Source organism: Octopus sinensis, linkage group LG1 (genome assembly GCF_006345805.1).
Source record: "Octopus sinensis linkage group LG1, ASM634580v1, whole genome shotgun sequence".
Taxonomy (NCBI): Eukaryota; Metazoa; Mollusca; class Cephalopoda; order Octopoda; family Octopodidae; genus Octopus; species Octopus sinensis.
This window is the reverse complement of record NC_042997.1, coordinates 210,446,982-210,473,862: the sequence shown is the minus strand read 5'-3', so window position 1 is coordinate 210,473,862 and position 26,881 is coordinate 210,446,982. Positions and strand designations below refer to the sequence as shown.

General features: G+C 39.7%; 1 protein-coding gene across 1 annotated transcript; it reads right to left on the bottom strand.

Moving 5' to 3' along the window:
- On the bottom strand, nt 1-26,816 carry LOC115219509 (annulin-like). Its single transcript, XM_029789693.2, has 15 exons — nt 26,647-26,816; nt 26,327-26,539; nt 23,600-23,860; nt 22,120-22,238; nt 20,177-20,287; nt 19,020-19,191; nt 16,294-16,438; nt 13,527-13,627; nt 10,450-10,609; nt 7,124-7,236; nt 6,975-7,036; nt 5,669-5,870; nt 5,418-5,590; nt 1,960-2,096; nt 1-429 (listed from the first exon to the last, which is right to left on the bottom strand). The coding sequence occupies exons 1-15, from the start codon at nt 26,672-26,674 to the stop codon at nt 291-293; spliced, it is 2,136 nt and encodes a 711-aa protein (XP_029645553.1). The 5' UTR covers nt 26,675-26,816; the 3' UTR covers nt 1-290.
- Nucleotides 26,817-26,881: the final 65 nt, after the last annotated feature.

Below are 26,881 nucleotides of genomic sequence, written 5' to 3'. Positions count from 1 at the left end.
TAGAATGGTTTCTAATTTGTTGGGATTTCTTTGGGGACTGAGAAAAATCCTCAAAATTAGAGAAAGGTGAAAACATGCCTTATAAGTGGTTCCCTTTATGGGTATAAATTTGGGTTAGATTTACAGACTTTGAGGTATCTGGACACCAAAAACGATTCCATCTTTATTGTATTGTTCCATTCTAACAAAATATTTTTAGATTTAACAAACAAGTTTCAAATCAGTTATGGTAAATTTTTTGTTTCTTTTTTTAGTTTTATGATGATTAATATTTCGGTTTAACGAGGTAATCAAACTATGTTTATGGTTGTGCAAGACCAGACATCTTGTAGTTCGATGCTATGAATAGTTGCCGTCAGATGAGCAGTTCCTCGGCAACAAGCAGACAACTTCATTTTTAGGGATACATCCGAAAAATCAGGAATATCGCTGAAATAAAATATAACCAAAAGTAAATTGCGCTGCCAAAAGTTTTACTGAAATCTTAAAGGGCAGGAACGGAACGGTTATATATATGTGTGTATGTGTGTTATTGTGAGGATATAGATTCCTCTTTAACCCTTTAGTGTTCAGATTACTCTGTTAAATGTAATACTTTTTTCACTTAAATTGTTTTGAATTAATCATGCATTATCTTATAGCTTTGAGGTTTCAATGATGTGAATGTTTATTTTTAGAATGTCACTGTAGGTTAGGAGTGAGAGGCTGGATATGGCCAGTTTGAATGTAGAACATGTACAATATATTGGGCCGGGTGTGGCGGGTTTAAACACTAAAGGGTTAAAGGGATGTTTACATCCAAGCTTCTCCAGTTTAATCCTATATATTGGTGAGATTTTCAGGAATTCTGCTTTTCCTGATGGTATTAGTGTTAATTAATGAGCATTAATATTAAATACATTAGAGAGTTCAGGTATCTTTTTTTTAGATAAGTCAGTTGAGGGTCACTCAAGATGTAATCTATTTCGTGTCAATTTTTGCCCTGAAGAAATATTTACCTAGTAATTTTGATCATGCAATTTTAATTTATAAATTTGTAATTTGAATAAAGGTAGATATGGAAGCAATTGTAGGCCTGTATAAATTGACAAAATGTTATAAATGTTATGGCACAGGATCGGGACGCAAGAGGTAGGTTAACAGCATTTGCAAATCTATAATTTACTGGATTGTTGTGCTGAGGACAGGAATGAGTTATTTATAATTCTAACCCAGAAACACGTCCACAACTGACCAAAGACCGTTTGTTTTCGTTATTTTCCTTCATTTGCATATGTGAGTTACAGGTAAATGTTATATGTGGAGCTATATTTGTAGTAAATAGAAATAAGCAGTCTTTGACTGCTATTTCTAAATTTTTCAGTATGTGGCTTAGCAACTTGTTGCTTAACCTTAATTATATCATCATCATCATCGTTTAGCGTCCGCTTTCCATGCTAGCATGGGTTGGACGTTTCAACTGGGGTCTGGGAAGCCAGAAGGCTGCACCAGGCTCCAGTCTGATCTGGCAGTGTTTCTACAGCTGGATGCCCTTCCTAACGCCAACCACTCTGTGAGTGTAGTGGGTGCTTTTTACGTGCCACCGGCACAGAGGCCAGTCGAGGCGGCACTGGCAACGGCCACATTTGGATGGTTCTTTTACGTGCCACCGGTGCTGGTATCACAACTACAATTTCCATTGATGTTGATCGATTTCGATATATATATATATATATATATATAAAATAGTTTTTAGTCTGTATCCTATTTAAATAGGAACTTCAAAGAACATTAAACAGACGGTTTAGTAACTACAATAGGCTGAAATGGGGCTTACTAAATAAAGTCCCCCCAAAAAACAAAGACGTAAGAATGTGTGGTACTTTCATATATACGATAAAGGCAGCCACTGCACTTGTAGTGTTAGGCAATGTCTTCAGTGTGTGTGTGTGTGCATTCCAAAACTAAAGCAATACTTACAGCAGAGATCCTTTGAAGACGCTCGTTAAACCAGCACCGTCAATAACTACTTCACAGTGTGTCAACGGAACAGGAAGCGGGTTTTTTAGACTTAATTCCACTGGAAGTTTGTCGTGTAACGCAGTGTTGTCAGGACACTGAAATTTAAAAGTGAACTGCAGTCTGGATTGTCCATTGGAAATAGCCTAACTGATGAGAAATAAAAACATCTAACAGTCGTTAACGAGGTCTGAAGAGATATGAAAACCCTGTTAATTGCTGTGGAGGAGGGTCGAGATGGTAAAGGTTGCAGCAATCAGTTATTTTCATTGTCACAAAGAGTCTGAAACACTGATATGGAAACCGATTGAACCTGCTTTTCAGAATGTGTGTTAGATTGTGACAAACAGCTGCAGTTTGTAAGTTAATGCAGTTGTGATGGTACAGATGGTGGTGGTAGCATAGGGAAACCTTGTTTCTTAACCCTTTCAGTACCAACCTGGCTGAAACCTCCTCTGGCTCTGTAGTACAAATGTCTTGTTTTCATAAGTTTTGAATTAAAATCTTTTACCAAACCTTAGTCACAATTTATGTTCCTAACACTAGCTTAATGATAACGAAGTTATCTTACTAAATTCTTTGTTGTATTTAAAATTAATTGACAAAAACATAGGACATCTCAACAGAAATATGGTGACAAAAGGGGTTAAATTAAGGAGATGGGGGTCATTATTGGGCCTGATTCAGCAGGCTCAATAAAGCTGTCTTGTGAGAGTGACAGAAGAAAGGTTTGAATGATTTCTTGTGTTATCTGTGAGTGGAATGGTGCTAAAAGATTCATGATTGAGAGAGAGAGAGAGAGAGAAATGGTGACGACCTGGCTGAAAGTCTCCAACTGCAACGAAGACCATCTGTCAACAGGTGAAATTATGAGTTTAGGGTAATTTCAGAAAACGTCTAGAAGTTTCTCTCTGTATCCTCACAGTGAAATTAAAAAACAGTTCTTTTGATGTCTGCAGATGTCCATCATATTTACTGTTGAATGTAAAGAGTTGCAGTCTATATTTATTTCTTTACTGCCCACAAGGGGCTAAACATAGAGGGGACAAACAAGGACAGACAAACGGATTAAGTCGATTACATCGACCCCAGTGCTTAACTGGTACTTATTTAATCGACCCCCGAAAGGATGAAAGGCAAAGTCGACCTCAGCGGAATTTGAACTCAGTCTATATCTATAGGCATGTTTGGTTGACTCTAGTTATTCTATGCTTGGGGCTAAATCAGGCTGGAAGTATAGGGTTGGTGATCTCATGTGGATGGCCTTGTAAGGAGAGGAGCAAGGGAGGTCATGTGAGTGGAAGGATGACTCGCAGGGGCCTCTGTTGCTCAGGAATGACATGGTGGCTACAGGAGACGAGGGAAGTTGTTAGGTTCTGGCCAGAGTTTCGGCTGGAAGGGATTCTAAAGATATATCCTGGCTGGAGAAGATCAATGCTGCAAGAGGACCCACAAGGGAGGTGAATTACACCCCGAGGGAAGTTATTAGGTTCTGGCCAGAGTTTCGGCTGGAAGGGATTCCAAAGATATATCCTGGCTGGAGAAGATCTATGCTGCAAGAGGACCCACGAGGGAGGTGAATTACACCCCCACCACACCACAAGCTATTTCGACCCTGATAGAAATTAAACTTGGTACCATTGATGATACATGGATCAAAATACAGGCTCGCTCATAAGATGAAATTCTAGAAAGTGATTAGGACCAAGTCAAAATGATCGTTCATGGAATTGGTCATCATCATCATTTAGCGTCCGTTTTCCATGCTAGCATGGGTTGGACGGTTCAACTGGGATCTGGGAAGCCCGAAGGCTGCACCAGGCCCAGTCTGATCTGGCAGTGTTTCTACAACTGGATGCCCTTCCTAACGCCAACCGCTCCGTGAGTGTAGTGGGTGCTTTTTATGTGCCACCGACACAGGTGCCAGACGAGGCTGGCGAACGGCCACGCTCGGATGGTGTTTTTTATGTGCCACCAACACAGGTGCCAGACGAGGCTGGCGAACAGCCACGCTCGGATGGTGTTTTTTATGTGCCACCAACACAGGTGCTAGACGAGGCTGGCGAACGACCATGCTCGGATGGTGTTCTTTATGTGCCACCGACACAGGTGCCAGACGAGGCTGGCGAACGGCCATGCTCGGATGGTGTTTTTTATGTGCCACCAACACAGGTGCCAGACGAGGCTGGCGAACAGCCACGCTCGGATGGTGTTTTTTTATGTGCCACAGACACAGGTGCCAGACGAGGCTGGCGAACGGCCATGCTCGGATGGTGCTTTTTACGTGCCACTGGCACGGAGGCCAGGCAAGGCTGGCAACGGCCACGATCGGATGGTGCTTTTTATGTGCCACCGGCATGGAGGCTAGGCAAGGCTGGCAACGGCCACGATCGGATGGTGTTTGTTACGTGCCACCAGCACAGAAACCAGTCGATGCGGTGCTGGCAACGGCCACGTTCGGATGGTTCTCTTATGTGCCACCGGCACTGGTACCACAACTACAAATTCTATTGATGTTGATCGATTTCGATTCAACATTCCACAAATAGAAAAATGGGGTTAGGGAACCAAAAGACAGTTTCCAATAAGGGTCAGCTTTAGTACAATCTGTATTAAATATTCCATGACCATTTCTTTTGAATAGCATCCGTTTAGTTGTATAACCTTTCTCTAGTTACCTCCTTTTGTATCGAATTTCTTCACTAACCTCGTTAGCATAACAAAATGTCAACCAAAAACTTCAAATGAAGATCAAGTGTTATCATTCCTAATGTCAAGATTGGCAACCAGGTAACAGAATTAACTATTGAAACTTCAGTTGACCCCAAAAACCAAGAAATGTAAAAAAAAAAAAAAATAAAGTTTATTTCCCAACTACCTGGTTCTTAGTTCAGTTCCACTGCATGGCACCGTGGGCAACAGTCTTCTATGATAGCTTCAGGCCTACAAAAGCCTTGGGTGGATTTGGTAGAAATGGATGCACGCCAGGCGAAATGTTTAGAGGTATTTCGTCTGCCGTTACGTTCTGAGTTCAAATTCCGCCAAGGTTGACTTCGCCTTTCATCCTTTCAGGGGCGATAAATTAAGTACCAGTTACGCACTGAGGTCGATGTAAACTGACTTAATCCCTTTGTTTGTCCCCTCTATGTTTAGCCCCTTGTGGGCAATAAAAAAAATAAGAAACTGTGTGTGTGAGAGAGAGAGAGAGAGAAAGAGAGACTACCACTTGGCAACCGGTATTGGTTTGTTTACATCCTTGTAACTGTTTGGCAAGAGACCAACAGAATAAGTACAAGGCTCTAAAAAATTTTAAATGCACTGGGGTTGATTTGTTTGACTAAAAACTCAAGGTGGTGCCCCAGCATGGCCACAATCTACTGGCTGAAACAATATTAAAGAATTCATATGTAAGCATTTACCTTTATCTCTAAGTTTGGCCACTGAGGAGTGAAGACCTTCGTGCAGGTAAATTTCATATTGCAACCTTTAACAAAACCATAGATGATTAATTTCATAGCAAAGCGGTAAGGTAAACCTCTCTGCAAAACAGGAACATAGTTCTCTGGCCGGATGCTGATACTTGTCTGTTGAGCTGCAAAGAAAACGGTTTCAGTGATTGCCGTTGGTAGATTCATGGAACCATTCACAGAACGAAGGAAAGTTAACTTACATGATCCAGGAGAGATGACCAGTTCAGAAACAGATTCTTCAAATAGGATTAAATTTTCGCGTCCGGTGTAGTCAATGGCTTGGACTTCCATCACAAAGTTGACTTTGATAGTTTCTTGCGATGGATTGTGTAAATCGAATTTAATAATTTGAATTTCACCGATTTTACAATTGTAATTCTCTGGAAACTCTACTCTTATATGCTAAAAGTGTAAAGGAAAGACCGGCATTGACTTTGGGAAGACAGAAATCAAAGAAATATGGACGGTTTGTTTCAGCGTTAGAAGAACATGTGTTGCAGCAGTCGCATAAGTCAAACAAGCAAACTAAGTGGGATGGCGTGTGGGTGGGGGGCTCCGATAAAGAGGGTAGTCTTGGGGAAGGGGTGTCACGCAAATGAACTTTTCCCTGGAGGAACAAACGAACTTGTGCCTGAAGGTCAAACAAACATCATCATCATCATCGTTCGACCGTGGTCGAGACAATGGAATTTACCATGCTACGCCAGACTTCACGGTCCATCATGGCATTACAGAGGTCCTGTTGCTGGATGCCTGTATCCCTGGAGATTACATAAGGGTAGGAGAGTGTGTACCCTCTGGTATCGCGAGCAGATGGCTTCCAGAGGAGAATAGAAATTACCTCGTTTTCAGCTCTACAACAATGTCCAGCAAACTGGACTCTCCTACCTTTCACAAGACATGACACAGGTGGTAATTTCCCATATAGTTGTACTTTGGTTGATTGACGCTTCCACGAGAGATTTTGAGCTTTCATAAGGAGGCGAGTGTAGGTCTTTACCTCAATGAGTCCAAGACCGAATATATATACAAGTGCCTTTCCAACAGTGATTTCATCATCCATACTCTCAACAATACACTCTTAAATATGGTTTCTGATTACAAATACATATCATCATCTGAAAAAGATTTTCTAACTAGAAAGGGTATGGCCTGGTCAGCCTGTAATGACATGCATAAGATCTGGTCATCAAATCTAAGTAGAGATTTCAAACTTAAAATCTTCAAAGCCACAGTCGAACCAATTCTACTATATGGCTCAGAAACCTGGACGTTATCAAAGAAGCTTGAGAGGCGGTTGGATGGAACTTACACTTGCTTCCTTATGAGCGCTCAAAATCTCTAAAGGAGGCGAAAAAAAGTCAAACAAACAAGCCAACACCCGAGGGTGGGGTAGGGTCAAGCAAACACGTCTCCCCTCGTCAATGTTAAGGACCAGCTCTGACTAGAGCTAAAGTTATAAAACTACACAAGTGTTAAAAATTTATTAAATTTTAAAAATCTCACTGATACTGATTGAGAACAGTGTACTTGGTTGGCCGGGAGTAATTCTGAGTTCTCTGATGTACCTAAAATAAATTAATACAGAGTTAGTCTCCAAAGAAGAATCATAATAAAATGAAATAACTGAATGAAATGGTTTGGTCAGAACTTACTTGAAGATTTATATTCTTCTGTAATGTCATGATATAAAAATTTGATACTATATGGGTCTTTAGTACACACTGGTTTCCCGAGAGGGGCTGCAGTGCAGATGAATGTTCCTACACTAAAGAGAGAGCAAAATAATTTTCAGTTACCTGAAGGACATGTAAAGATTCTTTTCTCTAGGCACAAGACCCTAAAATTTTGGGGAGGAGGCCAGTTGATTAGATCGACTTCAGTATGCAACTGTTACTATCAACCCCAAAAGGATGAAAGGCAAAGTTGACCTCGGCAGAATTTGAACTCAGAACGTAACAGCAGATAAAATACCACTAAGCATTTCGCCTGGTGTGCTAACGTTTCTGCCACCTCGCCACTTTAGGACACGTAAAGATTAAAATACTGAAGCAAACCAGTTTGCTAAGAGACCAGGCTAAAAGTCAAAGGTCGGCGCCATTAATTGAAAAGTTAACTTTGTTAACTGTTAACCAAAACATTAAGTTCAATTACCAATAATCAGTTAATTCTTTAAAACTGTAATGGAAGTTATCAACAAACCATTAACAATTTTTATCATAGAAAAAAAATCAAATCAGTTTTTCCTCTAAAACCACCTAAAAACACCTTTAAAAAGTGCCAAAACTGTAAAATCCATTAACTTCAATTCAATTGAAATTAACTCAAGTTAATTAGTCCAATAATGATTTCAAAATTTTACTTAAAAGTTAAATTGTTAACGAAATTGTTAATTAACAATTAACAGTTTGGCAATGGTAAGATATTTAATGAACAGAACAAAAATTTACTTTGCAATAAGAAGGAAAATATCAAGTTCAATATTAATGTTAAATCTATCGAAAATATATTTTTTTACTACCCACAAGGGGCTAAACACAGAGGGGACAAACAAGGACAGACATAGGTATTAAGTCAATTACATCGACCCCAGTGCGTAACTGATACTTAATTTATCGACCCCGAAAGGATGAAAGGCAAAGTCGACCTCGGCGGAATTTGAACTCAGAACGTAACGGCAGACAAAATACGGCTACGCATTTCACCCGGCATGCTAATGTTTCTGCCATCTTGCCACCATGAAAATAAAAAATATATGACAATCTCAAAATATTAACATTGTAAAATAATTTCATCATGCAGTGATGAAATTATTCAAGCCTGTATTCTTAGTTTTAAACTGATATTTGTATGCAAGTAGAGTCATGACTGACTATTTCAGTCTTATTGAACCTCCTCAGCATAGACCTTCCCAGTGTTTCTCTCAACTGGTGTTGCACTAAAGTATTACCCGTCATTTGGTGGGTAACTTTGGGCGTATACTTTTGCCACCATGATTAATGTTATAGAAATTAATTTATAATTATTGTATGTCATTTCCTGACACTACCCACAGGGGTCATCAACATTTAGCATCTGCTTTCCGTGCTGGCATGAGTTGGACAGTTTGGCTGGAACTGGTAAACCAGAGAGCTAAACCAGGTTCCAGTCCGATTTGGAATGGTTTCTACAGCTGGATGCCCTTCCTGACCCCAACCACTCCAAAAGTGTAATGGGTGCTTTTTATGTGCCTCCAGCATCAGTGCCATTGACATGACACTGGCAAAGCCCACGACTAATTCCATTAGTGTCGTTTACATAGCACTGGTCATGGTTACAGTTCCACTTGGCTTGACAAGTCTTCTCAAACACAGCGTTTCACCAAAGTCTCAGTCTCTTGTCATCACCTCCATGAGGCCTAACATCAAAGGTCATGCTTCACCACTTCGTCCCTTGCCTCCGAGAGGCCCCAACATTTGAAGATCATGCTACCAGTCATGGCCACAATTATGATTTCACTTGATTTGATAAGCCCAGCACATCACCAAACCTCTCAGTCTCTTCTCATTGTCTCCATGAAGCCTGACATTTGAAGACCCTGCTTCACCGCTTCGTCCCATGTCTTCTTGGGTCTACATCTTCCACAGATTCCCTCCACAGAGAATGGCACAATTGTTGCAATTGTAGATATATATTCATCTAGAACAGTTTACTATATATTTCTTTACTGCTCACAAGGGGCTAAACATAGAAGGGACAGACAAAGGGATTAAGTCGATTACATCGACCTCAGTGTGAAACTGGTACTTAATTTATCGACCCCGAAAGGATGAAAGGCAAAGTCAACCTCGGTGGAATTTGAACTCAGAACAAAATGACAGATGAAATACCTGTTTCTTTATTACCCACAAGGGGCTAAACATAGAGGGGACAAACGGAGTACGTTGATTATATCGACCCCAGTGCAAAACTGGTACTTAATTTTATCATCCCCGAAAGTATGAAAGGCAAAGTCGACCTCGACGGAATTTGAACTCAGAACATATCAGACGAAATATCGCTAAGCATTTCGCCCGGCATGCTAACATTTCTGCCAGCTCGCCACCTTCAGTTTGCTATAAATTTCTAATTAAATACCCAAGAGATTAATGAAAAAAATTACATTGCTAACGAATAGTTTACTTAATCATCAGAAGAAAATATTTATTACAATAAATATAAATTATTGCTGAGCTTTTTTTCAGTAAGAGCCACCTTCATGTAGAGCTGCTGCTTCTTAACCTCCCCTGACTGTTTGTCAAGTTTATCCTTCTACACAAACTGTTGTTTTATGTAAGCATGTCCTGGATTTGGCAGCCATTGACTACAGAATATCTTTCCAATCCGCTTACCACTGCTTGTCAATTTTTATTTTTATTTTGCATCGACTGACACAAGATCACCTCCTCCAATGCCCTTTCCCATCTCAAGAGATGTTTTTTTGTCTTGCAAGGTACTTGGTGACCCTGTCAGTGCAGGTGCCACTTAAAAGCACCCAGTCCACACTGTAAAGTGGTTGGTGTTCAGAAGGGCATCCATCTGTAAGAACCTTGCCAAAATTAACCTCACCTGTGCTTGTGCCACATACAAATCACTACTGACCTCACCTGTGCTTATGCCACATAAAAAGCACTAAGTCCACTCTGCTGAGTGGTTGGTGTTAGGAAGGGCATCCAGCTATAAAAACCCTGCCAAAACAGTCACAGAAGTCTGGCACGGGCTTCTGCCTGGCCGGCTCCTATCAAACCGTTCCACCCATGCCAGCATGGAAGGCAGATGTTAAATGATGATAGAATTTTATGTTAGTAGTCTTTCTCTCCCCATCTCTCTCTAGACTGAAAAGCTTGACTGGAGAAAACCCCCCAACATTTATATCAGCCACAAACCTGAGTTAATAGAAGTTACATAGAAATATCAACTAATTTTAGTTTGTTCACTAAATCATGGTAAAACTCGAACTTACATGTCTGGATCCGTTTGGAAAAGTGACCAACCTTTTGATGTTCGAATGTAATGGGCAGATTTTACGTTCAGGTCATGAAAAAAATTGTTCACGTCTTGCCCAGTTCCGATATTTCCTTCTTTAATGAAGGAGAGAGGTGTTGGACCATACACACTCATTCCTGTGAAAACAAATTATTCCATCCATCAGCAATTCTGGTGTAAAACCATGCAAACAAACTGACATCATTACAGAAACCTCAATATTGGCAACAACTTTAACATCTGCTATGGCAGCATAGCGTAGAATTGTTTACACATAACAATGCACACATTTTTGGTGGGGGGGGGGGGTTATTGAGCTTAGAACTCTTCAATTTTACACAACTCCCCCTTCACTCAATATCAAGCAGTGTTTATCCATCATGCACATGAATATTCACATGTAGTTCAAATGTGATTTCTAGGTTTTAAAATATCCTGAGCTCTATTCTGACAGATGATTGTGCCCTAATCTCACAGACTATTGTGCCCTAATCCGACAGACTATTGTGCCCTAATCCGACAGATTGTGCCCTAATCTGACAGATTGTGTGAGGGGTTAGTATTTTTTGTTTGGCCACAAAACATTGTCCTCATCTTCAAAGTAATTCAAATAGAAACTGGAAAGTATTTTCGATACCAGGACATTCTCCATGATTGGCAGTGAACCAATAATTGCAGTCAATCTCTCAGGAATGAACCATTCCCAAACGACTTAGGCTAAATCCATTTACATTGAAGTGCTTTTAGCCACTATTACCATATTTGGTATGAATGGTGAGCCCTAATCCATCTTCACAAGTAAAGAAAAACTTTACAACATTTCAGCCAATCATATTTTGAGGCAACAGTTAACGAAGTGTTGGTTGACAAAGAAAATTCTCAAACACCATTTCTTCAGACTTCCCTGAAGACTTAATCCAGTCAAGGAGGCCATTCCTTATAATGGGTCATTAAAGGACATTTTTTCTCACCTTTCTCATTCCCATTGTTGCCACGGTGGTCATGTATAGAGGCAGCTACATACTTTGAGCCGTAATTCTAATCCATCACACGTATACACTGCAGAAATACACTTCTTTCATATTAACGATTTGTAGGTACTTCGTTATGCAAACAATGCACCATTTGTGCAGTGTTGTGTAGTGTACTAATGCATATCATGGTTGCATAACAAAATACCTACAGCCCCAGGAATGTGTTTAGTGCTTATATAAGCAATGTGTTCAGAGACAATAATAGGTTAGACCGGATGCTGATGAGGGGATAAAAACCCCCGAAATATGGCATGTACACCCATTAACCATTTTTGTCTGATCTCATTGCTTACATCCGATTTCTCAATATGAAATGAAACAAAAACAAATCATTGCTGACTATAATTTCTACAGAATATCAGTAAGAATTAACCTTAACAAAACTTGTATCACAATACATACATACACACACACACACACACACATATATATCCCATAAGTTCTGTCTGATTTTACCTTTTTTAAAATTGAATGAAATTTAATAGTATTTTAGAATGTCTAATGGAATTAAAAATTATTTTTATGCATTTGTGTACATTTAAACTAATTAAATATTATTTTACAGAATAATAGAATTAAAATTTCTTTGATTAAAACCGTTTCTAACATGGAAGTATCCAAATAGCATTTAATGCTTTATGAGTACAAAAAAAGGAAACTCTGCAGCCGAAGCGACTTGAAACATACACTCAGTTTATGGGAAAGAATGCTTGAATGAAAGAACTTGCAGAAGATGGTTTGCAAAATTCAGAAGTGGAGATTTCAGCCTTGAAGATGAAGATTGAACAGGACATCCAGTTGAGTTTGATGATAAGCTCCTTGAGGCATTGCTTGAAGAAAATCCTGCATTATCAGTGGAAGAATTGGCAATAAAGCTTAGTTCAAACCATACAACTGTTCATCGTCATCTTCAACAACTTGGAAAGGTCCCTAAACTTGGAAAATGGGTGTTTCATGAATTGTCCAAAAGCAACCACAAATCCTGAGTTGACATCTGCTCTTCTCTCCATTCTCGCAAACTCATTTCACCCTTTTTGGATAGACTTGTGATGAAAAATGGATCTTCTTTCAAAATGTTAAATGTCGTAAACAGTGGATTGGTAAAAAGGAAAAAGCTCAACCACAACTGAGAAAGGAACTACTTGGGGAAAAAGGTTCTTCTCTCTATCTGGTGGGATTGCAAAGGAGTAATTCACTTAGAATTGTTACCACCTAATGCAACAATCAATGCTCAAGTCTGCTGTCAGCAATTAGAGTGTTTGAACCAAACTTTGAAGAAAAAAGACCCGCTTTAGTGAACTGAAAAGGATTGATGTTTTACCAGGACAACATGCAAACCCATGCTGCAAAGATCACCTCACAGAAGATCAAAGAGCTTGGTTGGGAAAAAATTCCTCATCCACCTTATTCTCCCGACCTTGCTCCTTCAGACTACCATTTGTTTCGTAGTTTACAGAATCATTTGGGGGACATAACTTTCGCAAGCCAGGTGGAGGTCGAAACTGACATTTCAGAGTTCTTCGCTTTGAAACCAAAAGAGTTTTACATTTATGGGATTAAAAAGCTTGTAAATAGATGGAAGGAAGTCATAGATAATCAGGGAAAGTACTTTGATGATTAAATTTCAATTAAATATAACATTTGATTTCTTGTTTTCTTTATTCAAAATTCAGACAGAACTTATGGGATGACCTTATATTTGAACTTCATGTTAATCTACAGTGAAATTTTCTCTCAACTCCATCTTTTGAAAGTCATGTGACAAAGAATGTTATCCGCATCATCCAACAACCACATCATAACCAGAGACTCTTGTGAATTCCCATTTTGTGATACCTTATTTGGTGACCCTTCAAGATTTCAACATTCGTTTCTATTTTACAATCTTGAATTTTTTTTTCTAAGTCACCATCGCCATTAAATTATTTTTCCGTGTTAAATTATTTAAGGACAAGATGTCACAAGAAATTCACGTTCAGTTGATATTTAGAAATGCAATCTTCAAAATTTCAAAAATTACCAAATTCCAGTTTTTTAGGTGTTGGCTCTACAGCATGCCAACCATGACCAGATGGCAGATCCGGCCTGAGTGTCCATGCATCCATCCATACATGAAAATTCCTGAAGCAGAAATACAGATTGGATTACTTCTGAGATTGTCAAATATTAACATTAAATTCAGTGATATTTAAAAATGTCTCAAACTAACGAATGTTCAGTAATGAATGCTCACATGACAATTGTACGAGTAGACTGTCTACACCAGGCCTGGCCAACTCCAATTACATTAAGGGCCACTTTAATTAAAGAAAGTTGTGAGGGATGCTTATATACTGACAGAATTGAAAGCATTTTGCTTTCTCGTGCTTATTAATTACAATAATTAATGAATAATCGTTGATTCAACACAAAATATTATTGTTGCAAAAACAGTATTTTATTTTATTTTATCTAGTTTCAGCTCACAAGCTGTGGCCATGCTGGGGCACCGCCATTTAGTATCTTTCTTTTTTACTTTTCATTACAATCTTTAATGTTTGATAACATTTTTTAAATGTTTGTTTATATAAACTCATTTCAAGAGAACGGGCCACATGTGGTCTGCAGGCCCCAAGTTGGCCACATGTGGTCTGCAGGCCGCAAGTGGGCCACATGTGGTATGCAGGTCGCAAGTGGGCCACATGTGGTCTGCAGGCCGCAAGTGGGCCACATGTGGTCTGCAGGCCGCAAGTGGGCCACATGTGGTCTGCAGGCCGCAAGTTGGCCAGCCCTGGTCTACACCAAAACATGGCTAAAAGAATGGGAAAGTTATTGAGTAAAAAGCATGAACCATTCCAAGGCTATTGCCAAAAAACAGACCACATGCGAGAAATTAAATTGTATTACAAGGATGGAATGTTCTGTATCTATTTATCTATATAGAAGTGAATTCTGACAAATTTTGGCATCATCCTGTGCAAGAATACCTGTGTAAAATTGTCTGCAATTTAAAGAATAATGCTTTGAGTAGATAAGACGTTTCAAAAGTCAATTTTTATGAGCTTGAAAGAACTACAGCCAATCTTCTAATGTTCAACCATTTCACCAATTTCCCCAGACTAACTTTGTTGCCATAAAAGGCAAAAGACCAGCAACAATAAATTTACTGTGCCATAAAAGGCATTAATGCCTATGAGAACATGGTTTGACCAATCAGATGAGCTGGTGTTTAACCCTTTTGTTACCATATTTCTGTTAAGATGCTCTGTGTTTCTTTCAATTAATTTTAAACATAAAGAATTTGTATTTAAGATTGTTTCCCAACATAACATGGCAGTCCTGGTTTAGGACGAATGTTGCTGTAATTTAGCCCCAGAAGACATGGTCTCCAGCTGGCTATAGGACACGATCTGTGTCATATTTTTGAACACGATGTGTAGCCTTATATTTTCGAAAATATAAGGACACAAATCGTGTCCTATAGCCAGCTGGAGACGATTGTCTCCTGGAGCTAAATTACAGCCACATTCATCCTAAACCAGGACTGCCATGTTATGTTGGTAAACAATCTTTACTCCAAAGTACTGTTGCTGAATATCTCTCATTGTGAGATTTACAAATAGTAATTTTCTAATAACAAAGAATTTAGTAAAATAACTTCATTATCATTAAGCTAGGAACTTAAATTGTGACTAAGATTTGGTGGAAGATTTTAATTCAAAACTTTTGAAAACAAGACATTTGTACTACAGAGCCAGAGGTGGTTTCAGCCAGGTTAATATTAAAAGGGTTAACCAAATAAATGGTAAACTCAAAAGTAGATTTTGTGAGTTTTCCTGTTAATACTACAAGAATTCTAGACATTTTGATTGGTATTTTCAACTCCCAAACAAAATCTCAGGTGTGAAACAGAACTGGCAACCAGTTTTGTGATAAGGTGTTCTCATTTGTCTACTTATTCTGTCGTTAATAAGCATGAATGATTTCTATTATTATCATCATTTAACATCTGTTTTCCATGCTGGCATGGGTTGGACAGTTTGACTGAGATCTGGAAAGCCAGATGGCTGCACCAGGCTCCAATCTTGATCTGGCAGTGTTTCTACAGCTGGATGCCCTTCCTAATGCCAACCACTCCGAGAGTGTAGTGGGTGTCTTTTTACGTGCCACCAGCACAGGAGCCAGTCAGGGGTTGGGTGGGGGTTGGGATCAATCATGTTTGGGTAGTGCTTTTATGTGCCACCGGCACAGGAGCCAGTCAGGTGACACTGGCGCCGGCCACGTTCGGATGGAGCTTTTTACATGCCACTGGCACGGGAGCCAGTCAGGCTCCTTATAAATAACTAAAATATTTTAATGCAATGGAGACTGCCCCATTCACTATCTCTTGTCCGTTAGTTTATACAAATAATTGTTGGACATTTGTAAAGTGAAATATGTATGTGTGTGTGTGTGTGTGTGTGTGTGTGTGTGTGTACACACCCTTAACATTGCTTGACAACCGATGCTGGTCTGTTTACGTCCCCGTCACTTAGCGGTTCGGCAAAAAGAGACCGATAGAATAAGTACTGGGCTTACAAAAAGATTAAGTCCCGGGGTTGAGTTGCACGACTAAAGGCGGTGCTCCAGCATGGCCGCAGTCAAATGACTGAAACAAGTAAAAGAGTATGTCCGAGTAATAAAAAATATGGAGATTTATAGGTGTCATTCTTGCCTAAACACACAGCCTGCCTAATATTGTGTTCTACCAACAAAGAAATAATGACTAAGATACTGAAAAACAAAAAATTTTAAAAAGCAACACTTACCAGATTGACTGATGGGTGAGATGAGGCAGTCGTTTTAGTGACTTGATCATTGTTAGATAATGGTGACTGATTTTATTGCTGTTGATATCATGATTCGATTTAAAAGAGGTGACCACACGAGCAGGAATTCCAAGAGCACGGCAAACTAACCAAAAATGTCAAATAGTTTGAGTCAATGTCTGTGTGTGAATGTCTGGTAGTATTTCAAAGATTAGTAACTACAAAATAACCAGAATTATACAACCTTAATAAAAATAATAAGTTCCGCTTTCAACACTTTGAAAGACCAAGGCCTTTTGTATTTTAACATGCTGACCCCTGAACCTCATTTTACATTTTATCCCAGGGTCCCAATACGATATCTTAATTTTGACATGAGCGGCATAATATTTTTACACTATGCCATATGTGAGGCAAGGATCACATAGGTAGTGTTGGATACCCACATCCCATCGGAGGGTTATGAGGTACCTTAGTTCAAATCACATCCTAGGTACCACACAACCTACCTGTGGTCAATTAAAAATTTGAGATATTTTCTATTGGAAGATCTTGAAATCTTTTCTAAAAGAACTATTTTAGTTTCCATGGCAAGTTAAATATTTTTCATTCCCTTCTGTTTCTGTTGGAAAATCTACCAATTTTTCCCTAAAGAACTCTTTTTGCTTCAATGGCAAATAAAATTTTCTCAATTCTCAATCTTTTATTTTACCTCATTCCATGGTGAAATGAGAAGAAAAACGTAAAAAAAATTAATATTGAAAATCTATAAAGAATTGTTCTTTTAGTGTAGCAAAAGCATAAATCAAAGTAATTGGAGCATTCCAGCTCTCAGAAAACACATAGGAAGGATATTGTAAAAAACGACCTGCTGGTGGGTCATGCAGGACTTGCTACCATACCACCATGACCTACCAGCAGGAAGTGGGGAAGCTAACATGTTAAGTTCTAATTTCAATAGTTTGAAGACCATGGCCATTTCTATTCTAAGAATATCCATTTTTTTTATATTATCCAGTCACATAATTCTTGATTTATCCTTTTCTTTCATATTTATTTTGCCTTCCATTATTTCTCTCAGCCTCTTTTACTCTTTACTCTTTTACTCGTTTCAGTCATTTGACTGCGGCCATGCTGGAGCACCGCCTTTAGTCGAGCAAATCGACCCCAGGACTTATTCTTTGTAAGCCTAGTACTTATTCTATCGGTCTCTTTTGCCAAACCGCTAAGTGACGGGGACGTAAACACACCAGCTTCGGTTGTCAAGCAATGCTAGGGGGACAAACACACACACACAAACATATATATATACATATATACAACAGGCTTCTTTCAGTTTCCGTCTACCAAATCCACTCACAAGGCATTGGTCGGCCTGGGGCTATAGCAGAAGACACTTGCCCAAGATGCCACGCAGTGGGACTGAACCCAGAACCATGTGGTTGGTTAGCAAGCTACTTACCACACAGCCACTCCTACACCATATTGTTTTTTTCTTTTTTTCAAATCTAATATTCAAGCTGTGCATTTCAAACATTTCCCCGATTCCATAAAGGTGTTATTGGTTTTGTCACTAATGTTATAAGGTGTGTTGTTTGTGATTCGCCAATGCTGCTGTGGTTGCCGATTGAGTTAAAAGGAAAAGGTTTCTTTGCTGCAGGAAGAAGTAACTGAACAAAACCCATGAATATTTAACAGAATTTATCACAAAGACAAACTGTGTTGGCCTCTTACTGTTAACAGCAGCAATAATAACAGACTGTGGCTGTTGCCAGCTTCGCCTGGCCCCCGTGCCAGTGGCACGTAAAAAGCACCATCCGTTCGTGACCGTTGCCAGCCTCGCCTGACCCCGTGCCGGTGGCACGTAAAAGCACCATCCGTTCATGGCCGTTGCCAGCCTTGCCTGGCCCCCGTGCCAGTGGCACGTAAAAAGCACCATCCGTCCGTGGCCGTTTGCCAGCTCCATCTGGCACCTGTGCGGGTGGCACGTAAAAAGCACCCACTACACTCACAGAGTGGTTGGCGTTAGGAAGGGCATCCAGCCGTAAAAACACTACCAGATCAGACTGGGCCTGATGCAGCCTTCTGGTTTCACAGACCCCAGTTGAACCGTCCAACCCATGCTAGCATGGAAAGCGGATGCTAAATGATGATGATGATGTGAGAGCAATATTTTCTCAGATTGCAGAAAGCTATTGGGATGGCAACATGCAGTTTGCCCAACATATATAAAAACATCTGGGCTATGTTCATGACAACGGAGGTTCTTGGCCATCTTCCTGGTCATGGCAAGAATAGAGACATGTCATTCAGCCGCCTCGACATTCTGCAAAGAGGGGAGGCACCAAAAGCAGCTCTTTTATAGGGTACAAGGGGAAAATTCTAGAAGACTGAATTATGCAACAGCTTCACCCTGGTTGGTTGCTTAATAGACTGATCATGTGAAGCCATTGTGGTTCGGTCGTGGTGTCTGACTGGTTATCTAGTGGTTATGTTTTGAATCACCACTACTTTATATCCAAGGAATACAGCAATTGCATCCTTTTATCTAATACCCCAGGTTCTTCAGCTAACATTTCACTGTCTTATTGGCACAAATTCTATAACCCAGTTGTTTCAATCAAGAAATCAAAATTTAATTATCTAACATTAAAAGTTAATTATTTCACGCAGAAGATATTAAAACGAACTGAAATTTGCTTAAGTGGAATGCACGAAATACTTACACGTTGTCAATAAAGCAGCATTCGTCCAACAACAGCCATATTTTACTTTTCCTAATCCCTTTTTATATTCCTGTATAATTTCAACACTTGAACTCCAAGCAGTGGGACGTCTGCTTTCCGGGTTGCATTGGTACCAATGAATGGACATTACAGCATTTGAGTCATATGCAACCTAAATGGATATAACAATGAAGCAGTCGGGAAATATCGCATAAAACAATGCATCCTACTTTTAAGTTTAGCCGTCTGTAGCTGTAAAAATTGATTCCACCTTGTTCTAACCAATTTTCAAAATGTTCTTGTTAGGATAAGATTTTATTCAGAAAATTTCACTTTATCCACGAAGTTGTGGTAGGCATATTGGCAGAGCCCTAAACACCAACTCACTGCCTAGGGATCGAACCTGAATCACTGTGTTCAGACGTAAAATAGAGCTAAACAATAAAAATGGATGGTGTCAAGGATTGATGATGTCAGCAAGCAATTAATCCATTGAATTCTGGTCAAAAGAAAGCTCAAGTTATTTGGCAGTTTGACCAGCACAAGAGATGTCTCACTCAGACTCCTCGAGTTGGAGTTTTTTTCTTTTTTACAAATTGAAATCTCATTAACGATTTCGCCTTTTCTTTGACATACCTTGCTTATATATAAGGTGCATCAGTGATTGTGATACAACGAAGATCAATGGCTGCAGGAATCTATGGATACAACAACTGCAGCCCTCTAAATGACGGTGACTGTCATTGACGCCCATCCTGCACGACATACTTTCTGTCGCAACATTTTTTTCTGTTAACGATTAATATTTAATTTGTAACTTCATACTTTTGTTGTTGAAACATTTTACTGTTACTCTCTTGAGACAATCTTAACCCTTTAGTATTTAAACTGGCCATATCCAGCCAAAAGTATTCTGCCTGTTTTATGTTCAAACTGGCCAGATCTGGTGTCTCACACCAACCCTACAATGTCATTTTAAAAATTAACAGCTTCCTCATCAAAATCTCATAGCTACAAGATAATGCATGATTAGTTCAAAACAATGTGGATAAAAAAACATTAGTTTTGGCAGAATAATGCGAACACTAAAGGGTTAAAGATCGTCCAATCTATGTTTACGCATTAACAAAAACAAAAAGACTAAGAAAAGCACTTACCATTCGATTTAAGCCTTCTATGACTGTCACAGGATTAGAGAATGAAGAATTTACGAGTGAGAAAGCTTTACGAAGCAGGTACAGAGTCAAATCCAAGACGCCATCATCAAACTGGAAAATAATAAACTTTGGATTACGCACACCGATTCCGTAGAAACTTTAAACCAATCCTTCCCCAGAAATCTTCCAAAACACTTTGGAACTTTTTCTTTGTTATTCTTACAAACGAACCAGACAAGTTCTAAGTGACCATCTTGTATATGTATGTGTGTACATGCTTTGCACACTCTCAGACTGAGCTGCTTTGGAACTTCTGCCAATTAACACACACACACACACACACACACACACACACACACACACACACACACACACACACACACGTGAACCCAGGGCTTCGGGATTGCGAAGCAAACTTAACAATTCTGCCATGCTGCATATGGCCTTATGGTGAAGGTGGTAGGCTCCTGTTCATGAGATCGAGAGTTCTATTCCTGGACAGAGCGGTGTGTTGTGTCTGGGTTAGGTACATCCTTTTATTCGTCAATAAGTGCACCAACCGATTGCTTCCGGTGCAGCCGTCTCTCCCTCGGTGTCCCGCTTGGTTAGGAATGGGAGGGTCGATAGGGAGTCCATGTCTACTGAATCAGGGTTGACAGCAGATTAAACAATCTGGAAAGGCCTTCAAAAGCCATAGGCAGAGTTCTTCATGACAAACAAGAAATTCAAAAATGCTAAATTCTATAAACTAAAACTGACAGAAACTAGGCCCCTACTTGAAGCTAAGTCGGCATAATTACCAATTACCAGAACATGATTAGTATTTGTATTTGGTTTGCAAGATTCTTGATGTGAATACGTTTCGAAATAAATTCTATTGAACTTTGGGAGGGGCGTTATACCAACAATAATAAACACACGCACTGGTTCGGACCTTTACTGTTATTGTTCAGTATTGTGTATTTTTTGTCAATTATTTCATTGCATTGTTGCAATCTCTTCAGTGACACATCTCTTCCATTTCTTTTTCTATTTCTTTTGAACTTATGTTCCAGCATTGTGAGTTGTCCAAGATGAGTATGTGAATGTGTGTCTGAATGTGTGTGTGTGTGTGTGTTTATAAGTGTGTGCTTCATATGTGTGCGTTGCGTTTTTTTAAATACTGACTTATGTCATTTTTATATCTATCTAACTATCTATATATATATATATATATATAAAAGAAAAGTTGTGTGGTGTCTGTCTCCTACGATTTAGATTCCTAACTACTCCCACATTTTGCGGTGCAGTGTAACCAAAAGCGGGTATCTTATAGTCGTCATTCATATCGAGCCCTTCTGGGTATTAGCGCGCGTCTACGATGAGTCTACGATTTAAAAAAAAATTTACCATCAATTTTTCCCATTTTTAATGCATTTTTTTGCTATTATATAAGGGAAGTAACTCAAAAAATGTCTACGATTTAAAAAAAAATTTACCATAAATTTTTCCCATTTTTAATTCATGTTTTTGCTATTATATAAGGGAAGTAACTCTAAAAATGCTTATATAGTTATTTCCCTTACAAACCCGAGCAACGCCGGTCGATACTGCTCGTATATAATACAGCGGTTTCAGTTTTCTTCAGAAACGCATACATTCATCCATATGACGTTTCTCTCAAAGAAAGTTAAACAGTTTTTTGAATAAATTGATGACTATCTACGCGTGTGTATGAGTATGCGTGTGTCCATGTGTGTATGGGAGGGCGTGTGTGCACGAGCGTCTGTTTGTGTGTCCGTGTGTGGGGCGGGGATAGCATGCATCTTAACAGAACATGGCCTAATGGTTTAATTAACGAGACACATTAACCGTTCCTCATAGATGCATGTGTGTATCTATATAAGTGTACACACACACACACACACTGACAAGTTGCACCTAGAAACATGGCCAAGCCTTACCTGTCCTGTGTACCAGTGTTTATAGTTGAGTTGTTCTTTGGTGCCAACGAATATTGTTAACGACTCGTTTAGAACGTAGTCCTTCAGTAGCTCAGGGCTGTCCAAATACACTTGGTCAGCTGCAGAAAGACATTTTCAAAGAAAGGCAATCTATTACATTTACCCTATGTACCTATAATTCCATTTACAAAAATATATTAACACGTGAAGGTGGCGAGCTGGCAGAAACGTTAGCACGCCGGGCGAAATGCTTAGCGGTATTTCGTCTGCCATTATGTTCTGAGTTCGAATTCCGCCGAGGTCGACTTTGCCTTTCATCCTTTCGGGGGTCGATAAATTAAGTACTAGTTACGCACTGGGGTCGATATAATCGACTTAATCCGTTTGTCTGTTCTTGTTTGTCCCCTCTATGTTTAGCCCCTTGTGGGTAATAAAGAAATAGGTATTTCGTCTGCCGCTACGTTCTGAGTTCAAATTCCGCCGAGGTCGACTTTGCCTTTCATCCTTTCGGGGGTCGATAAATTAAGTACTAGTTACGCACTGGGGTCGATATAATCGACTTAATCCGTTTGTCTGTCCTTGTTTGTCCCCTCTATGTTTAGGCCCTTGTGGGTAATAAGGAAACAAAAATAATATTAACACGTGATATGCATTTTGCTCTAGAATCCCAACGGACACTCCGTCACTTGCGACGATGAGTCTTCCAGTTGATCCGATCAACGGAACAGCCTTCTCGTGCAAGTGGCTGAGTACTCCACAGACACGCGTTCCTTTAACGCAGTTCCCAGTTCCAGTGTGACACAGAATGTGACAAGGCTGGCCCCCTTTGAATGACAGGTACAACTCATTTTTGCCAGCTGAGTGGACCGGAGCAACGTAAATTAAGTTTTTTGCTCTAAGACGACGCACATTCAGGAATTGAACTCACGATCTTACGACCCGCAAACTGATATGCTAACCACCAAGCCACGCCACACCTTCTAGATTCCTAAACTGTTGAAGTTCACGTTTGCAAGAAAGTCTTTCGATAAACATCAAATACACAGGTTCTAAATTTTGACACAAGGCTAACAATTTCCGGTTGGGGACAAGTTGATTACAACGGCCCCATTGTTCAACCGCTACTTATTTTACAGACCCCGAAAGGGTGAAAAGCCAAGTCGACCTCTGTGGAACATGAAGATTGGCGAAATGCCGCTAAGCATTTTCCCCCAGATTGCTAACGGTTCTGCCAGTTCACTGCTTTCAACATAAATATATCAACATCGGAATAAGAAAGGAAAAAGCCACGTTAAATATATTAACATCGAGAAACAATATCGAAACCAGAAAATGATCAAAATGTTACATATGGTCCTTTCTAGGGTAGAAAACTGAAAAATGGATGATAATCAAATTTGTTAGAAATGTGGGCATAGACATTGTCTTGAACAGAGAACAAAACCGTAATACAAGTTGTTCATTGGAAATCTAGGCTTACCTTCACACCAAGGGTTAAAGAGAACATAAAATGGAGAGTTGTGGTCGTAAAGATAGTAATTCACACTTTCGTCACTTGGAGCCAAAGTCTTCACAAAAATATCCCATTCTCCGATGATACAGTTTGCTGGTGGATGAAGGCTGAGAATCAATCCAGTTTCGCTATTTTCCTCCGTCTTGCACCACCACACTTCGTCTTCGAATGGTCCTTCATTCAACTCAACATGGACATGAGTGTCCAAACCAGGAGCAGGCCTGTCCCCTACAAAACAAGGGTTTGATGAACATTTTATACAAAAAAAAAAAAAAAAAAAAGCTTCGAACGTTTAAAACAGTCATAAATGGAATTATAGAACTCTTCTGAAAGAATCATTAAACCTCCCTTACCGGAACAAGATTGAGAAGTTTTTATGTTGTAATACTTTTATAGTTATGCCAAAGAATCGATCACCAAACATATTAATCAACGATGGTCTTGAGCAGGGGTCACCAAACATTTTCCATGGCGGGCCAGATAACAGAGAGAATGATGATCGTGGGCCGCATAACCATTTTGTTCCATACAATGCAGTGAATACACAAAAAATAAAGACAACCAACATATTTATTTAGCAAAAAGTTATCAGAGAAGGCGACATTAGCAATAAGATAGTTATATCACACCCATATCTGCAAATATATCTGAATCTCACAAACTAAGCAGCAAAAATGGTTGGTGAGATTGTGAAACTGGTGTGTTTAGCTTTTTAAGAGATCACCAATATTTGCTTTGGAATTGCTTCATCCAGCCGAGAGAATTGCTTCCAAATGTTTATCAGTCAACATCGTTCGATGTGCTGACTTCACATCCTACATTTTTGAAAATGTTTGCTCAGACATAAGTTGTTCCAAACACTAGTGCCATACCAGATGCAAATGAACTCTCATTGCAGGTAGTGCGGCGGCGGGCCGGATGAACTGACCTCGCGGACCGTAGTTTGGAGACTCCTGGTCTGGAGGAAAAATAAAAACATTAACCTATTCTTATTGTTTAGAGGAAGGATGGGGTTATGAGCTTTAAGGATCTCCGTCACTGGTTGCAGATCTGTGACCTGCTTTGAATTCTTGCATCAAAAAGTACTGTCAGCGAAGGACGAAGTAATATCAGCGTTAAAACCGGTGGACAAAGACTCGGTTATCGGAATGATCCTGCCAATGGTTTTTCCAGTTTCCAAACTCTCACACAAGGCTTCGATCGATCTGATTCGAGTGTAGAAGACACTCGAAGTAAAACCAGTGCCTCCTTAATGAAGGGCCACTCTGAGCAATTGCCCGGGGGTCTCACAAGTTTGGTGGGGTCTCAGCTTTGATCTATGTACAGTTTGATGTCAAGTAAACACTTCAGAGAATGAGTACATCGATTTCCCTATAATGAGACGACCCCCGGGTGTAGCAGGGTGGGACGGAACCTGAAAGCAAAATTTCAGCCACACAGCTTTGCCGGCAGACGGTTTTTTTTGGGGGGGGGGATCGAAGTTTGGTAAAGTTCAAGTTCCATTTATTCTCTTTTTTATAATTAAATTTTGAAAATAGGAGAAACGTGAAGCTGATATAGCAATACCTTTTCCAATTTACTGAGGTTTAATAAAGACAAGGGGAATGGTGCCAACCAAAATATTTCGTTTGCAGACTTCGTCCGCAGTTGAGGACTGTTTTTCACTGGGGGGGAAAAACATACATTGAGGGACATGAAATATAAGGAATGGGGGTGAGGGGTTAGAGTACATATGACCGTCAGTCACGTTTGTAATCTGGAATTTAAAAAAACTAACTTTACATCTTGGTTACCGAAATAGTAAAATATCTGTACAGTGTCAGCATCCATGTAGAAGTAGCAAGGAACCTGTAAGGTCTGGAGTAGCGGAACCTTCGCCTGCAGAGAAATCTTTAAAAAAAAATTTCAAAGGAAAAACCAGTTCCAAGCTTTCACACCAAAACAAGAAGTTCTTAACACTAGGAATTTGTAAAATTAAAGATTGAACAATTTCCTTCAGCACGGAAGCAACCCATCACCCTCGTCCTCAGATTCCTTCGTGCTGGCAACGAAACCCTGATACTAAAACGTTTCTCCGTCCCTGCTCTCGGCGCTTGCATGACTTGCTAGAAACAGCAGCCAAATTTCCAAATCATTTCCTACTGTCTTAAACATTATATGGAACCTAAGGTATTTTCTAATCTAGGCACAAGGCCCGAAATTTTGGGGGAGGGGCAGTCGAGATCGACCACAGTGCGTAACTGGTACTTATTTAATCGACCCCGAAAGGATGAAAGGCTAAGTCGACCTCGGCGGAATTTGAACTCAGAACGTAACGGCAGACGAAATACCTATTTCTTTACTACCCACAAGGGGCTAAACACAGAGAGGACAAACAAGGACAGACAAACGGATTAAGTCGATTGTATCGACCCTAGTGCGTAACTGGTACTTATTTAATCGACCCCGAAAGGATGAAAGGCTAAGACGACCTCGGCGGAATTTGAACTCAGAACGTAACGGCAGACGAAATACCGCTAAGAATTTCGCCCGGCGTGCTAACGTTTCTGCCAGCTCTCCGCCCTATATGAAACCTAAGGTGGGATAACCATGGCTAGGATGTTTTTTCATTAAAAACCAGAGACCACCACGAGTTAAACAGCAACAAGAGACAAAAAAAAATACAAAAAATGTTTTAAAAAGAAATTGTCTTACCTGCTAAGAGAACGAAGGACACCTCGTGTATATCTGGATCATACTTCTCATTAAAAGTGATTTTTATCTTAAACGGAAGACCTCGACGAATCATTAAAGCTTGTTGATTAGTGGAATAAAATTTAGATGTGTTGTGTAGGGATGCATTAGTGGTTGGCATGTAGTCAAAGCGGAGGACACGGAACACCTTGCTCAGGTATTCGGGATCGGCAGCTTGAAAAGAGAAAGGAGAAGGTGGGCATTAAAATTAGGACGACTTCATTTAAACATTCAATAAGAGTTAAAGAATTTTGAATAAGAGATTAACCATAGAATCCTACATGGAATTAATGGTCTTGGTACTTCCATTGTCAAAGTCGTCGGGTTAACCTCTTCCGCTTCTGCTCCCCGGAAAGTGAACTTACTTCGCCGTTCCCACTTTCTGCCATACAGGCGACAGTTGACACAATTAAAGCTGGCAAATGAATTGCTCAGTGGGAAAATATTGAACACCGACATCCTGAAAATACAAGAAATTCTTTGACCAAAGAGAAACAACTGTGAAGAAAAAAACAA

What these genes read in the sequence shown, in the direction of transcription:
- LOC115219509 (XM_029789693.2), bottom strand. Translation starts at nt 26,674, where the DNA reads ATGGAAGTACCAAGACCATTAATTCCAT. An exon ending in AGAAGAATATAAATCTTCAA is followed by an intron (nt 7,037 to 7,123) that starts GTAAGTTCTGAC and finishes AATTTATTTTAG; the next exon opens with GTACATCAGAGAACTCAGAA. An exon ending in GGCCAAACTTAGAGATAAAG is followed by an intron (nt 2,097 to 5,417) that starts GTAAATGCTTAC and finishes TTTAAATTTCAG; the next exon opens with TGTCCTGACAACACTGCGTT.